This window comes from Trichoplax adhaerens, genomic scaffold, assembly GCF_000150275.1.
Source record: "Trichoplax adhaerens TRIADscaffold_30 genomic scaffold, whole genome shotgun sequence".
In the NCBI taxonomy this organism is placed as follows: domain Eukaryota; kingdom Metazoa; phylum Placozoa; class Uniplacotomia; order Trichoplacea; family Trichoplacidae; genus Trichoplax; species Trichoplax adhaerens.
Window position 1 is genome coordinate 77,674 of NW_002060970.1, and position 18,292 is coordinate 95,965.

An 18,292-nucleotide genomic window follows, 5' to 3' on the forward strand; every position below is an offset into this window, starting at 1 on the left:
TATTGCACATAAGTTTTGGCAGATATGAAAAACCTTTATGCCATAGAAAATCTTAGAAAAGTACTAAGAAAAATCAAAACAGAATAGTAAAATTTCATGAATACCTTACCTAACTTATTGCAAATATCATCACTTAAAACATACAGTACTTAGCACGACAATAAAGTTCTATGATTATTATTATATTGTATAAAGCTGAAATCAGTATACTCAGGATATCAGTAACATTACTTATCTGTGCTTATTGCTGTTAACAGCTCAAGATTTGGCATTATTTTTTAGCTATATCTAGTTTACTTCTTCACAAAATGTTAACAACAATAACTTATACTTATTTGACAGCTTCACTACAGCCAATAATTCCTTTCCGAAATTTTTACTTTGAAGTAATAATGCCAAAGGTTTTTAGCAAGCTTATTACCTTATCATAGTAGTATGCTGATCTTAATAAATGCATCAATATCTTCTTCACTAGATAAAACTTACAAAATTTAGCAATGAATACTTATACATACAAAATATGCATCGTAAAATTCACGAATATAACGATATCTATAAATGTTTTTTCCATAATTTTCCAAAATTAAATCTCGATAACAGTTTAATAATCATGCACTCCACCATATAAAAGTTTTAGAAATTTTCAGCGGACAAAGATGGCTTATAGCATAGTTAGTAAGCAATATTATAATTTTGATTAATTCGTTGAGTAGTCCTAATCGGAAACTATTACAAGAAGGAAGCAGCAATGGAAAATTTCATTAACGTACTTTCAGGGCTATGGTTGTTTAAATATATAATTAGACGCGCTTTTTACTAGCCCCACTTTCAATCCCAAAATTCAGTACCGAGCACTAAATCATCAACAACTTTCATAGTACAATTAAAAAAAAGAGATTAACTACCACTGCTAGAAAAATTAAGACACTTAGATATAACCAGTATCGAAGAAAATTTGATTGCTTTTTAGTCTGGCTTATATCTTCACTTTGCGCTATTAATTGACTGTTGTATAACTAAAGTAGTTGTACTGATAAAGTAATCGGTCTCAATCTGATGTACCTTTGATTTCATATGATAATTTCAAGTAAACTAAATTCGAGGGATTATAAAATTATTAGCTTGGCTTTATAAGAACAGATCGCTTGTTTTACTGTATATTAATTAAATTTGGCATGATAAAACAAAATAATCAATTGACATTATTTTAAATCTCTATAATAGCTACTGAAAATTATACACCTCTTGCGTGAGATTTAAAGCGGATATCTATATCAAAATAAGCTTACTTTAAATTTAATGCAGGATCTGAGCCTTGCCCAAGCGATTGGTACTTTTATGGCCCAGAAAATGTTTGTTTACACTTGGTTGACAAGAACGCTAAATTTCACATTGCTAAGAAAACCTGCTGGAATAATTTTACCGCAGGGCTCTTATACATCGATAGTGCTAAGAAGGAAAACTTCATTAAGACTAACATTATTGTCAATAAGCATACGTTTTATTGGCTTGGATTAAAAGACCTTGTTGGTGATGATAAACTAGAATCTCACCGATGGCTAGCTTCGAATAAAACCTTGGCGGAAAGCAATTATATAAATTTGGCAAATAATAGACCACCCAGGATAGATGCATATAAATGTATTATCATATATTTTCGACGGACGCCTGAATGGCGGGAAGAAAGATGCGGTAGTAAAAATAAATTCATCTGCGAAAAAGGTTTAGAAACAAAGTTAATCAATCTGCATTTAAATACAAATGAAGAGCAAATGCCTTCCTAAACCGATTCAAGATATAGGCCGAGCTGTTTTTTATCCGTTTCATTCCTAAATTCAGCCATTTCACGATAATTTATTTGTTAAAGTTGTTTAAAATGTGCTAAGTTATTTTCTTTAGCTTTATTCTTTGTCAAACACAAGACAAATTTTACGTAGTAATCACACCGCTTAGTTCTAATACAATTGCAGTAACGGTAATAAATTTATTAAGTCTAGTAATACCAATTTATAAGACTTCTTCTTGTAAAATATATTGACAGAGCATTGAATAATTTTTCTCTTTGCTTAGCTGCAAGTTCTTCAGCAATGGTATCCGCAACAAAAAGTTCCTTGGGTATGTATTTTGAATAAATTTCTTGCAGCTTACTATTTATTATAGTGATTTTCTATTCAAATTTTCTAAATATCATGGTATTGAATGAATTGCGGCATTTCATTCAGCTATGATCTCATCCTCAGAAGGACGATATAGTAAACATGTTAAATGATGCGATTACTCTTACATGTAAACATTAATTTCACGAATACAAAATTAACGTGCGTAATGATCGAAATTATTTATTCATTAGTTAGTTCTAAGTTTATGCCTTTCCTAGCAGCGATATAAGATATAGACTGTAAATTCTTCTAACATGAGTATAGCATGATTAACCAATATTTATTACTGCTATTGGAACCCAAACCTGTTATCAACTATAACAGCGTTTAATTTTCAACTTTATAATTAAATCTCAAAGCTATGTTCATATTAAAGTTAGCTGCACAGTAATTTATCTTGGTAGAAGATTTAAATCAGCTTATAAATAGTAGTAAGCAATCCCAATATTATATTATGTTGCAAGAAAAATGTTTGTCCATGCAATACATACGCTAATGTTACTTTATTTCTTATGCTGTGTTAAAGTATGATATTTACTGTGGCTATTTCTTAACAGTTGATTATGAAATTACCTCTTTGCAAAAAATAGCATCATGTACGATTATTAGGCCAGAATGAATACTCATAAATTAGAAAAAGGACATTCATAGAACTATGAAAACAACACTAAAAAATGATAGCTTGGCTGGGTATAATGACATTTTAAAATAAATATACTACAATTTTTACAATTTATGGATACTACGTAACATCAGTCCAATGATGTTAAGCAGCTTGTATAATAAAGACAGTCAGTACGATTATTACGCTAAGGTAGATAAAATTATATTCGCAAGTCACTAATTATAGTCACCAATTCTAGTCATCAATTCTAGTCATCAATTCTAGTCTTGAGTATTTCATAAGGCAGTTAATGTTGTTAATTATAAATTGTTTAGATTACAATTTCAATAGTGATAGCTGCTTGGTACGGTGTATAAGTTATAGTGACCATTAGTAGTTTGTAATCCATATACAAGGGTCTGCATGATGATAAATATACAGTTTCTGCCGAATATTTTGCGATTAATAATAAAATGATACCAATCAAACCCTCCTGTTATATCATAATAAAGATTACTATCTTACTGATAGATTACTGTACCTCGGGACTTGAATATCTATTATATTATAATTACCTTACTGACTATAATTATTTCTTACTAGTCGTATCTCAAATGATTCAGCCTTCAATGATGATATCGTGTATAGTCCATGTAGACCATACACATACATATTAATAAATACTAATAACTACCTATAATTCAGTTGTGAATCTATAAGTCTGTGTTTCACAACTTTGCTAAATGTATAAGTAACTAATTTTGCTCCTGCTGTATCCGCTCTACCGTAATATACCGTTGCTAATAAGCGTCACTGACTAGACTAGTTCAGTATATGACCTTATTCAGCAGTGAGTATATCCAGACAACTTCATAAATCATCTTTATTTGAACGATAGAATATACTACTAGAAAATGTAATATGAGAACTCATTCTATGATTAAAGGCTCCCTCTTATATACCTGTGCCGATTTCCGTCGGTGTAAATTAATACATAATTCTATTTACAACATACTCGATTTTGTATAAATATATTTATGATAATTAGTATAGAATAAATATATGCTAATTAATATTGAGTGCTTACTACTCTTGCTCCAATTAAGAAATCAACTAGACTTGTTAACTAACAACTCACAGTTACAAGTGTGACAATCTCTATTACACATTATACTCTTATTTAATGATTTAAATCGTCAGAGTCGCTAATGGAAATCCATAAAAGATTTAACATATTACAACTCTACTTTAGATAAAAATATGAATAAATATTTATTTATTAACAGTAATGGTGAACCGTAACACTGTGATAGTATAAGTCTTGCAAACATAACTAAACATATACTTGTAATTAGTGATAAATTTGCGATACTAACGAAAACCCATCATTTGCACTTAATGACACTAAGGGAATTTCACAGTCTACAGCTTTTGAAATTGAGAGCTTGTCATCACTTACGGCTATTCAAGATAATAGATTATCATCACCTATAGCTATTGGAGATAGTAGATTATCATCAAATACAGGCATTAAATATGGCAAATTATCATCATCTACAGCAATAAAAAATAATAAACTGTCACCTGATATAGCTGCTGAAGATAACAGATTATCATCATCTACACCTGTTGGATATGATAGATTATCATCAGGCACAACCATTAAAGATGGTAGATCATTATCATCTATAGCTTTGGAAGATTATAAATTATTACTATCTACAGTCTTTAAAACCACATGGCTATCAGCATCTACAGCTACTAAAGCTAATAGATTATCACCAGATACAGCTATTAATAGTAACAGATTATCCCCATCCACCACCATTGAAGCTGATAAGCTATCTTCATTTACACTTTCTGAAGACAATATATTACCACTATCCTTAGCCATTAAAGATACTGAGCTACCTTCATGAAATAGCGTAATATTGTCATTAGGTAAAATCATGCAAAATTTTTATCAGTTTTCGAATTTATATGCTTTTTTTCTATTATAAATAGCATCAATTAAGACATGTAAGTTACCGATTTAATTTCTGAAAGGAAGATTGTAGAAAAATAATCTATAATGATCATTTCTAATTTTAGCAATGCCCTACATCTTTAGTGGCTTCATGATATATATAACTACCTCTTTATACATGCAGTAAATTAGCTCATGCAAGAAACTTCTGAATGAAGGATAGTTAATAATATATTACTAACATTACAACTACTACTTATTTCGACATAAGATGGAGAAAGATTGATGGCCTTATAGCCCTTCTCCTGGAGGTTATAAGCAAATGCGATTATGCAGACTATTTATACGTTGCATATTAAGAATTTGAAGCATCAGTTTCAAAATTGCTATTCTTAACCACTGTTCACGGTCTTTACAACTATTATATATAATCAAAAAGCTTTATTATCGATACAAAATTTGATATTAAGAAGCTTTAAATCGCATACATTAGTTCCAATATTTGACTTTAATTAAAATCACATTAAATATAGCATAAAATATGACCTTTAATTTAGGCAGATAGTTAGATGACCGTGCGACCAGTGACCATAAGTAGAGGGGCTGCGAAAATTATATTAATAACTCGTGAAAAAATGACGGATTCAATAGTGGATAAAGAATATGATTTGCTATTTTTTTTAATTTGCTTCATTTCTTTATAGCACCACCTTTAGAATCTCAAGTAACCATATTGTCCAAATATTCCAAGACATCGCCTTCTGAATCATCTAGTGCAAACCTTTTCGCTACAGGTGAGAGAGTATGTGAAAATTGACGAAACTTTTTATTTTGGATTTATGTTGCTAGTACTAAATACAAAGATACGTTTTGTAAACGAATTTCCCTGAATATTATGATGTACGATGAACCTCTAGACCAAAATTTAGCAAATTTCATGCACTATTTATCCTATAAATTCAAGATAGATCTGCTCAATCGAATCTTTTGAGTCACTTTCTATAACTACTTTATTTGATTGTACTGAATATTAATAATATCTTCTCATATAACAATACCGGCCAATGTTATTTGGTAAAATGCAATCTATTGTAGAAGTATTTGTTTAGGACGAAACAACAACTCAAAAGATGTAAAAGTGGCAGCATAATCATGTTTAACACAAAAATTTTCTAGAATGAAATAGTTGTAGAAGTATACTTTTAAATATACCATTTACAGTTGTATATTAAAGATAAACACGCATAGACCTTTACACACAAAATTTTAGAAGCTTTATCATAAAGACTAACAATATCTAGTTAATTTTTTATCGCATATTTCCTTCAGAGTCCTTAGGATTTTCAATTTCTACTCATACAGAATTAGCTCAAGAATCGAATACTTTGCTCACAGGTACAAAATATCAAGTAGAGAACTAATAATTTAGATACATAATCTGCTTTCAGAATTCGATTTATCTAATTACACTTTTAATTGTCTCTGATACTTTTAAAAATCTACTGGTGTTACTACTATAAAATTTGGCACGTTATTGATAGGTAATGACTTATCAAATGATACTTGCCCTGAACGATCTTAACTGTTGTTTTAATTTGAAATAAATAAAATTTAATTAAGTTGAAACTATTCATATTTACAGATTCAACAACTTTATTGGACTTAAAAGGTAGTTTTACTGCCTTGTTGATCGATTTCAGCACTTCAAAAACAGGTATATTTACTTTTCTATTACCTATATCATTTACTAGGCTGCAATTCTTTAATAAACGGAAATTATGAAGTTATAAGTCGTAAAATATTTGTCTAAAAGTTTATAATCGCTCTTTCGCCGATTACTTTCTTAGAAGTAAATATTTGCTACCAACGAAATTAAGCATTTATCTTTCTAAATTAGAAAAGTTTTTTAATGTTATGATCAAATTTACGATTAAATATGAGAAATAAATTGATCTGGTTTATATAATTTTTTGTCAAGATATGCAAGATATTTATCAGTTCTTCACTACTGACAACAAATCGACCATCGCAAAATACACTGCAACCTCAGATGTACAAGAAAAAGTAAATACCAATTTGTATAGCTCTGGAAGTACATTCACATTTGATTACAACAAGAAAAGCCTCTCTTCCAGAATTGAACCAAATATCTATTTAACTACCGTTGACGATATTGAGTCAGCTTCCTCGTTCTCTCAGCTATATTCTAGCTGTTATCAGCCGTCCATAAGCCACTGGCCTACATTTTCGTCACAATCTATCTTGAATAGTAATCAGAATATCAATACAAATGCAGATAGACTCAATAGTGTTTCCTTCAAATCCTTAGCCGGTAAGCCATAGAACTTCGTAAAGTAATAAACTAGTGGAACCATTTAATGTAGTTACGATGTTAGCATTGTTATCGATTCATGTTACAGTGTTATGCACTGTAATATCGAGATTATAGTAGAAACATCTATGACAGGATAATTTTGTTGATTTACCCTTATATGAACGGTTTCTAATTTAGATAAGTGATATTTAAGTATAGCATTAGTTTTTATGGTGATATATACAGCCTACTGAAATTAATAGTTTAATTAGGAAATCGAGAATAATCTTTTTAAAATTCAAGTCACCGTGATTGAGATTTAATTATGGTAGATTGTATATTATCGTAGAAATGTTCCGTGATTGGACATATTGTAATTTGACAATTTTGTATTAGTCATTCGATGTCTATGTTCGTAAATACTGTTGTCTTCATTAGGTAGCAGTAGATAAAATTAGCTTTAGATTCACTATCAGATTTCAACATTAATATTACTAGCTAGAATGCCTTTGCTATTGTAAAAGAGTATATAAAAGCGATACATCGTATACTAAAGTTAGTTCTTATGATTATTGTTTAACGTAAGATACGAGGCGTCTAAGTCTTTTTGTAGTCTACTGCTATAGGAAAACTGTTCCTGAAAGAGTAGATGTTGCTCCCTGATACGTGGTTTAGGGAATCGACTGATTGATCATGCATTACGTTATCTTATTGCAAAGCTGTTTTGTAACTATTCATAAATAAGTAATCAATAATTTTTTTAATTAAATTGATTAAACTTGCCTAATATTCAACAGCGTCTACTGACATCGATGTAACTACGCATCAGATCCCCTTCCATCCTACACCTACAGACCAAGACATTACTTTTAATCCTTTCGAGGAGGTGCTATAATAGTTATCTCTAATACAAACACGATGAAATCTTTTACTATATTTGCATTTGTTATTATTTTAGTATTCTAAAGTTCCTATTGTAACAGCAAATGATACACTCAGGGCATTAGCAAAAATTAATGAAGAACTAGCGATCCATCCAATTCTAACAGTTCAAACAGCAAAGATTTACGGTCAAGGTTTAAATCAACTTATATCCAAGCTTATCACAAATGCATCAAATACTGAATTAATTATAGCATTATCACAGGTAAAATAAGTATTAGAATATGAGTGAAATTTAGTTTATTGCATCTTTAATAAAATTAGAATTAATTCTAAATTACGTACATTTTTTTAATTTCAATCTGAATGAATACTAAAATAAGTCTATGATCAAAACGGTGGAATCTGTCAGCCGCACAATTTCAGCTCAATCTGATAAGGTCTGCTAATAGCTTAGTTTTCGTAATAGTGAATTTTTACCGTGTAAATATTGTGTAATATTCTAAATTTTGCATTTTAATTTAATTTGTTAAGGTCAATAATTTAAATAACTATCTCAATGATGCAGTATATGTGAATTGTAAAACAACCTATTTTTCATATTATTCTTAAGTACCAGTCGTGAAAATTTCGTAGTAAAAGGAACTTCATTACAGATTTTTGTTAGATTTCTACAGTTTTCAGATTATGATTTCAACTGATACCATGATCATATTTGTACCGGTTGTAGTTAATTATAAATCTGATTATCCTATTGACAAGGATTGATAGTTTTCAAAGTTTAGGAATAATATAATTTTCCTGTAGATGCATCCTCAATAATTTAATTTTATTATATAAGAATTTCTTTACATCTCCGTGCATCATTTCATGTTCTAAACTGCCGTAGCATGAACTTTTTAATGCTATCAATTAGTTCTAAACGTATATAGATTAAGAAATTTAGATTACACCTTAATATAGTTACTCTCAAATGATTTCGTCTATTCCTCGATTTGGTAAGCAGAAAATAGAATTATCTATAAATTATACGAAGATATTGGACAGATTTTTCTTACGTGTGGCCGATAATTTGTTTCTGGGTCAATCATTAAACATAACAGACGGCGAAACAGGTAAAATTATTATGATTCCAAGTAATTTTAGAAATTATGAGTAATATCTAGTAGCAAATATAGTTAAACTTGATTACAATGTCCAAAAATTTTAAAGTGGTCAAGATTCAAAATTCGAAACTTTTGGATTACAGAATATTATTAATAACTAATTATGAAAACAGCCAAAATCAAGAGATTTTATTTATTTAATTAACCCGTTAGTAAATATCTATTTATTAATATGGTTATAATGATTAGGAGATACAATTATCAAAATCCAAAAGCAGCAACTTCCTGCCAATATTTATCATAATTTTACTGCAGTATTCAACCTTACATCTTCAAACCAAAATGGGATTACGATGCATTTATTCAATGTTTTCTATAATCAAAGTTTGTATTGAATTAAGATTCTTTCTCATGCTAATTATCAAAAATTTGATTTGAAACCTAGATTAAGAACAAATCAACTTATAGATGAATTTGCACTTGAGTATTAGACAATCAATACTTATACTATACTACTTTGTGTAGGTCAGACCATTAATATTTTAACCGGAATTTACCCCTTTTTGCGGAATGAAATTACACAAGGAGCTGCAAGGTAAGTCAATTTTGATATTTGCATATCTAGATTTTTTTGGCAATCGATACATGATTAAATTTTGTGGAGACTATCAAATTATAATTAAGACATAATAGCAGCAATGGTAACTAATTTCTTTTTACTTTAGCGATGATATTATTTCCGATATAATAACGTGTAAGATAGATCCGTATCCACCAGGGGAATCAGAATTAAACTTCCATTATAGTATTATCAAATCGGAGAATATTCCGCATCAGTATATCAATGTAAGGGGTTAAAATGTGATTTCAAGTTTGGTCAATTCAATTTTATTAGGAAATGCTCTTATTAGTACATCAGTTTTTAAATATCATATCTTTTTAACTATTTCTAAAATCTCTTAATTGTTGTAATGTAAAGATATCAAAATAAATATAATTGAAGTTAAGAGAGCGCATTTATAGTACTAAATTCAGTTCCATTAGTGACTTTCTGATTATTTTAAATCAAGCAAAGAACGTTAGCAATCAGTTTTAAGCCGACTAATGGCAAAGTTTATGTTTTGATGTGCTAGCTACTAGTATAGTAAATCAAAACATATTTCACAAGTGAGTTTTAACTCTTTTAGGGCACAAAATCGCAGGTACTTAAGTGCGTTTATTTAAATCTTACAACAAGGTATGTTAATTTAATTGCTGATTTAAGTATAAAAAATCATTAATATACAGCATAAAATAATTAAACTGACCTTCCAGCGATTTAAGAATCATTGTAACGTAATTTTACCTTACATGATTATATGCATATGCCAAACAGGAAATGGTCTCATTCTGGATGCACTTTAAATCCTGAGATTTCGAAATATGCCATGTGTAACTGCAATCATTTAACACATTTTGCCATCATGTTTCAATTCAGTAATGTTAGTAGATGTAAACGGATTCTATAAAGGAATTAATAGATTCCAATTTATAATTGCATTTTGACGGTCAGATATTTAATATGCGGTCCAATAACTGTATAGTATCTGTAGCAATGTATTAATTGGTCATTTTATATCTGATAGCTCAATGATGTTCAATCGCTACTGGCTCCAATTATAATTATTGAATATATTGGTATCGGATTTTCCATAATTTGCATTGCTATGACTCTTATAGTTTACGGAATTTTAAGGTACTACGCCAATTTTCAGTAATGAAATTGTAAAATATACGTACCCTATGCTTAAATAAAAAATAATACAATAGCGTGAAGATACTTCGTAACTATACTTACTTTTAGCCTGTATTGGTTACCTTTTAAATAAGTAATTTTCCGTAGAGATTCAATTTAATAAACGTAGTAATGAAATAAAATAAAATATTCCCAATAATAAATCATTCCTCTTATTTTCGGTTTATTAGGCTTAAATCTGATCGATTCATAATTCATCGAAACTTGCTAGTCGCTTTATTCTTATTGCAGTGTTCTATTATAGCTGGATCTCAATCAGTAGAAAATAAGGTAGACTGGTTTAAGACATATTTTCTATAGAATATTCTTCTAAATATTAAGTTGGTAACACGCTATGATCATAATTATTACTAGTAAGCATATACTAGTTATACTTCGCGTACTGTATATATATATTATACATTCTATACGTACTTGTACTTTTTACTTTACTATTTTTAAAAACAATTTTATTGCCTTTAAAAAATGCAGAAATTATCATTTTCTCGTTAATAAATAGAGCAAATCACTTATACTTAAAATTTCATTACTATCAACCATGTTTAAAGCTTTAATTTAATCTTATACTTATAGACTTTGCTGTAATTATTTTTATTTTTTAATTTATATTTGCATAGACCTAAGCAGTGTGTCCTAAACCTATTTTTTTGTTTGATTGCGCGTTATAGAATCTGTGTACCACAATGGCAATCTTGACACATTTCTTTTGCGTAGCAACGTTCTCCTGGATGTTAATCGAAGCTATCCATTTGTATTTTCTCATCATCACAGTCTTTACCAAAAAGAATCGAATTTCAATTTATTACTTCGTCGGTTGGGGTACGTTTTACAAGCGTAATCAATCTTAGACTCAAAGACGGTATAGTAAATGCACCGTATTTAGACAAGTTTTCATTGCAGGCTTGCCGATTATTACGGTTGCAGTAACATTAACGGCCAAATTTGAAGGTTACGTAAACGATACGGGGTCAGTAGTGGCGAAATGCTAATATCATAAGCCAATTATCAAAAATTTCATTGCTATATCTATTATAAGAATTCTATTAGCTAGCAAAAAATGATAAATTTACAATCAATAATGATCTATGAGCTTTAAGGTCGCAATAAGATATTTTAAATTCTAATTTCTCTATAATAAATTGGCCATATTTTATATTGGTTTTATAATAGGATTTCTAATTTAAATAAATGCTGGTTAAACTTACAAGATGGGTTTAAATGGGCAATCGTAGGACCTGTTATTTCAATTATTGTTGTGTGTATTTAATAGGCAGCGTACTATAATAGTATATTTCTGAAATTTATACAGCATATGTATCTATTTATAAATTCATAAGGTATCAAATTTGATTTAGAAAAGATATTTAAAAGAAGGATCTTTTAATTCAAATTTGTATTGTCTTATATTATATAGGTTAATACTGTCGTAATGATTTGTGTAGTCAAGGTTACTGTTTCATCTACTATAGCTGATGCTTATAAAAATGATAGCCGTAAAGGAAGATTGCAGGGTACTAAGTAAGTTGAAAAGGAGACATATTAAAAAATTTAAATGATTTATTCAATAGATAAAAATTAAACTTATTGAACGTTTCATCCATAGATCAATGGTCAAGGCTAGCGCAATACTAACGCCTATTCTAGGTCTAACATGGCTGCTGGCTTTAATTCCGATTACAAAGCAAACCATTGTATTTACCTATCTCTCCGTCATATTAAATTCTTGCCAGGTAATAATTTATGGATGTTACTTTTGAATAAAGTCGTATAATTGCCAATATATATGCAAGAAATACATACTAGTGTCACGGTACGAACTACCGTGAAGAAATAGCTATCTAAATTTGGTTAATATAGTATAGTGATATTATATTACAACTAGTTACTTACAATAGGAATTACTCTAATTATAAATGTGTTACAGTAAATTTATTGCTGTGCTGTAATATGTGCTGAAATGATTCTGTGAATGGACATATTGTAGTCCGACTGTGAAAAACTAGTTAGTAGATGTTCTCACCCAAGTGTTATTATAAGATGACTTGTGAATGTTAGCTGCTGTAGAAGGGTATATAAACCCGTCAGATAGTTGAATAAAGCAGTTCTCAATTGTATAGTTGTTTTAACGTAGAATCAAAGGCGTCTAAATTCTTGTAAGTAGGGATACTGAATCCCGGAGACTATAGTAATTTAGAGATTTGTTTTACGTTATACTTGTCACGAAGTTGGTTTGTGACAACTAGATCTTTCGGGTCTCTTCTCTATCATACTGGTATAATCTATAAAGTAGAATAAGTAGGGATTTTTCAATAGTGCTCACTGTTCGTACTAATTATTTTGCATGATCAAACCTTTGATTCATGGTCTTCGATGTATTTTCTATATCAGCGTATTACAAATATTTTACCTTATAAAAATTCTTTCTGATCATTTTCAATATCTGTATAATTCTTTATTTGCTGTTTGCAGGGTATTACTATCTTCGTGTTCCATTGCGTTTTAAGTAGTGAGGTAAGATTAAAAATTTTTAACAATAATAAGCTATTACAACTGGCTTTTGAAGTATGAAGACGCATGTTACAGTGTTATATACTGTATTACAGTAGAAATATCTATGTTAGGATAATTCTATTAGACTATCCTTATTTAGTTAACTTCTAATTTGGATATACTGTGTTTTAATATAGTACTGACTTTTTATGACAGTGACACTTATACACATACTGAAATTAATAGTTATAATAGGGAATGCAAATCATCTACTTACAGTTCGAATCATTGTGATTGTAATTTACTTATGCTAGATTGTAAATTATCATGGAAATGTTCCGTGATAGGACATATCGTAATCTGACTATTCTGTATTAGTCATTACATGTCTATGTTTGTAAATACTGTTGTCTGCATTAAGGGAGCAGTAGCTAAAATTAATATCTAATTCAGTAAATGATTCCGAGGTTAATTGTATTAACTATGACTCATGAACTATTGAGAAGTAGTATATAAATGCAGTATATCGTGAAATAAAGGGAATTCTCCAACTTAGTGTTTAACGTAAAATACGAGGCGTTTAAGTCTTTGTGTAGTCTGCTAGTAGAGCAAAAGTGTTTGTGATAATGTAGATATCGTTCCTTGATACGTGGTTCAAGGAATTGACTTATTGATCGTATATTACGTTATCTTGCTGCAAAGCTGCTTTGTGACAACGCAATATATCAGAACAAATTGTCGGATATTAGAAGAATGAATTTTGTTTTTTGACGACTGTACTACACAACCAGAGAGTATGATCAATTAAAAAGTAGGAAACTGAAATATATTGTCTAACAGGTTCGTCAGAAATATACGCTTTTAATATCAAGGCGAAGTGCCGTACAATCTTCGAATAAGGTAAATAGTATAAGGATAAGGTTGATTCATTATTGTACATCAATTAAAAGTAGCGATATAACGTATAAAGCGAAATAATTATATAATAAATTTTTTTAATGTTATTATTGTGATTACCAAGCTCTTTTTCTTAAATACGTAGGCTTCCTTATTTATTGAGGACAACGCAAACCTAAAAACTGATAATTCAGTAAAGAAAGGCAAGTCATTGTTCAAGCTATTGCATTTCTACTAGCAAATGATAATCGATGTTTAATCTCATTTATATCCTAGCAAGTATTATGATAAAATTTCTGCTTAATTAATTTAACCGAGATAGAAAATAACAAAATGTACGTCATTATTACGTAGATGATTTAAAAGTGGTACGGATAACATCGGTAAGCTTGTATTGCACTAGCTGAAAAATATTCTTAGTAAAAGGTTCCATCAATAATATTGCGAAAATCATATAGACATGTTAACTTTGTTTGATACTTATTAGCTTATTTGCTTATATCCCTCTCTCCGACTATGTATATAAAATATTTATGAACAGTCCAGATCTCTGACCAACCACAAAGAAAATTATATTAATCACCCTAACTAAAGAGCTTTCGTGAAACAAAGAGAGAAGCTAGATTTTGTTTATTGTCACGGTAGTGAATCTACCGTAATGAATGATATCTTACTTAATTTAGACATGTATACGTATCACGATAAGATAGTTATTGATTTGGATATGTGCATGAATTATTTTATGACTTAATATAGCCGATACAAACCTGTTCCTGATACAGGTTAAATTATACTAAATATAGTATATGAATTGTCAATGGTAAATTTAATATAAATCCTGTTAATTATAAGCTAGAGCAAACATAAAGTTAATCTATAGTAATATTAAAAATTCATTGGATTAGACTAGCAGTCATTTAATGCATTCACGAAATCTTATTGATCGAAATATATTACACATCGTAAACCGAATAAAGATATAGTTAGAAGATTCAGAAAGTGCATTTCTCAGTTATTGTTACTTGTCTAGGGTAATCTAATTAGTTTAGATTAGGCAAGTGTAGTTAAGTAACAGTTTACAATACTTTAAATGAATAAAACTAAGTAAGTTGGCTATTACCTTTAATATTATTATCTGCAAGGATTCAATATGTTTGGTATTTTATGGCACTGATTTATTTCATACGGTAACTGTTTTATAAACTGCAGTTTATAACATCCTATAGGATCAAGTACAATTAACCTTGCAGAAACTTTCAGCTAAATTATTGTATATGTATTATGGTGTATATGCGACTCCATGCTAATTACATTTTTAATGACAAATGATAAGCTGATGGAGATTGTTATAATTTAAAAAGTATGGACAGGAAATAGCTTAGTAAAAAATAGATGCAATTTTTTGCAACAATTGTAGCACACTCTATTTGATAGTCATAATAGATAAACGCTAATGCGAGACTTGAAAGCTGAAAGTGCTATCGTATAATAATTGAAATATATAGAAATCTATCGTATCTCATTTGCAAGAAATATTTTGATAATTAATGTATTTGATGTCAAACAATTTTCTTGTAGACATAATTGTCTAAGCTGTAATGGTGCAAAGCTAGAAGAATCATTGCTTCATTATGCAAAGGCTATTTAGACTATAACCGGATAATTTAACGCACACACTTTACCGCATTGTATTAATTTTACGCTGTATAGGATTGAATGCTGTAAATATTTAGTCCACCCTTGTTGTATTAAAACAGGTACATTACAGCATTAGTTTAAATTTACGGTGTATAGGATTGAACACTACAAAGTATTCAATTCATGTCCGTAATATCAAATCCGTATTGACATTGTTTTCGTCCTATACTACACATTGCACAGAGATAAATTGTCTTAGACCCTGTTGGATCAAGTCCTAGCGTATACGATTAGAAGTTACTTCGTAAAATGGTACTTTACCAAATAATATCGGGTTGTCATGCATTACGTTTCTTGATGTAACTTATAAAATGGTACATATACTCGTATGTAACAACGAGAGTATTGTAATCGATGTAAAAATTACTTTTCCTATAGGATATCGTAGATATCGACAAGAAATAGTTATTTTAAGCTTCATGATAACGTATTAATGTAGTAGACATGCATAATCATTATTCCGTTACTAGTCTACATAAAATATCCAACTTAATGAAAATAATAATTGCAAATAATTAATTTTGACCTGACTAAATTCATCATGTGCAATTAAATAATCATTTATACATCTATCTTTAAGGAGGCATGCTTGCACCTTATTTGAATATCATGGAGCTTATTATGCAATTTAAAATACGGTGATATGTACTAAATGTTTACCAGGGTGGAAAAACTTCCTAAATTTCCGATTAGTTATGGATTATATACCAGCATTCTTGTAAGCATAGACATGTTTATGTATCTATATGCACAACTTTATTGACTTGCCAAGCATGATAATATTTTTCAATTCATAGCTAGTTGTATCTTGAATACGAGTATACAATTACATTTCTTATACTCGCCTAACCCATCTTTTCGCTGAAAAAATTCGGTAAGCTTTACATGATCTTCGATACAATCATCGGTTGCAATCTAGTATCCAGTATTTGATCTTCTTCGATAAAGAATATTCCAATTGTATAAAGCCTTGAAAATATGAGGTGAAACTTGAGATACTTTCTATCTTGATTATTACTTAAGTGCTAATAACTTAGTGCATAGACATAATTTATCTCATTTGTCGATGTCAGCGGCGAAAAGCTTTATCTTAAATCACTATTTACTTTGATTTAAAATGAATTATAGTGAAGCTTTATCTGGACAAATATGTTTGAAGCCGGTAATACTTTAGCCAATCAATCAAAAACCAATCAAAAAGTTTAATAGAATTTTGGGAAATACTTTAGACAATCATGTTTAAAATTTTAAAAATGTTGGTCTGATCCATTTTGCAAATGTAGAGAATAATAACACACTAGTAATCGAATACTATTGAACTTCCCTAATCATCTTTTAGCTATAGTTACCTACGATGCTACGATACACTTATAAGACTGTACGCTGAATACGATGTATTACTATATATAGCATTAATATATTTAAATTGCTAATGTGTGTTTACTTAAATTCGATATCACCTGAATTTGGTAAATTACAAACATGATATTATCACATGTTGCATAATAATAATCGTGATTGATTATGTATATTATTCTACACAAATAATATTCTACACTTGATAATTCAGTATGTTAATGTGGATTGTGTTACGTACACTAAGGAATCCACTGTTACACAAACTTGCAATAACATTGCGTTATAAGTTTAAACGGCGCACGTATATAAATCACAGTTTTCAATGCGATAAAGAGAGAATAGGAGTTAGAAGTAATTTTTACAAAAGCTTCAACTATATGTTCATTTTCTTGACTTATGCTAATTGAGAATAGTACGAACCTTGAATACAGTTGTGTAAAGCAACTCAGTGTTGTTATTATAGACTTATAGCCATGTTTAGTATAACGTACAGTAGTCTTTTCTATATTTTTATCTTATGATATATTTAGTAGCCCACAATTATAAACTGTAGGGATAGACTCTATGCTAAAGTACAGATTACCACATACAGTAAAATTTTGAGCTACTAATAAGGTTACAGTTAGAAATGGAATTTTAAATCATATATTAGGATTTCTTAGTTCATTGTACTTTGAGCGGTAGGAATAATGTCTACAAAAATAATGTAATCATTTCATATTGGATTAACGATGGCTTACTATAAAATATTGTGGCTAATGAAAAGGTGAATATGTGTAAAAATATGGTAGAATATTGCTATGTTGATTGTAGCTGCTAAGGATACAGAGAGTATAAAAGCAGGAGACATTAGGTTATCTGATTTTTCTTTCTAGAAGTCTTTCAATAATTGTATTCGGCTATAGTAGAGCTGTGAGTAGCTAGTAAAGTTTTAATTTTCTATAACTTTGGAATTTTCGTGATAGAATTTTATCCCTGGTTGTTAGTGTTAACTCTAGATAGTAAGATAGTAATACACAACA

General features: G+C 29.5%; 2 protein-coding genes across 2 annotated transcripts; both read left to right on the forward strand.

The window, feature by feature from the left end:
- Nucleotides 1-656: 656 nt before the first annotated feature.
- TRIADDRAFT_61849 (uncharacterized protein) lies at nucleotides 657-1,784 on the forward strand (the record flags this gene model as incomplete). Its single annotated transcript, XM_002117783.1, has 2 exons — nucleotides 657-675; nucleotides 1,306-1,784. 2 exons carry the CDS (start codon nucleotides 657-659, stop codon nucleotides 1,782-1,784), a joined length of 498 nt encoding a protein of 165 aa, XP_002117819.1.
- Nucleotides 1,785-2,087: 303 nt separating this feature from the next.
- On the forward strand, nucleotides 2,088-14,451 carry TRIADDRAFT_61850 (uncharacterized protein; the record flags this gene model as incomplete). The annotated part of the gene is made up of 21 exons (XM_002117784.1): nucleotides 2,088-2,115; nucleotides 4,324-4,434; nucleotides 5,434-5,523; nucleotides 6,059-6,124; nucleotides 6,372-6,443; nucleotides 6,708-7,061; nucleotides 7,841-7,929; nucleotides 8,002-8,190; nucleotides 8,962-9,040; nucleotides 9,557-9,626; nucleotides 9,757-9,877; nucleotides 10,219-10,268; nucleotides 10,407-10,512; nucleotides 10,657-10,766; nucleotides 10,997-11,096; nucleotides 11,598-11,645; nucleotides 12,241-12,344; nucleotides 12,430-12,556; nucleotides 13,296-13,337; nucleotides 14,157-14,216; nucleotides 14,359-14,451. 21 exons carry the CDS (start codon nucleotides 2,088-2,090, stop codon nucleotides 14,449-14,451), a joined length of 2,109 nt encoding a protein of 702 aa, XP_002117820.1.
- Nucleotides 14,452-18,292: the final 3,841 nt, after the last annotated feature.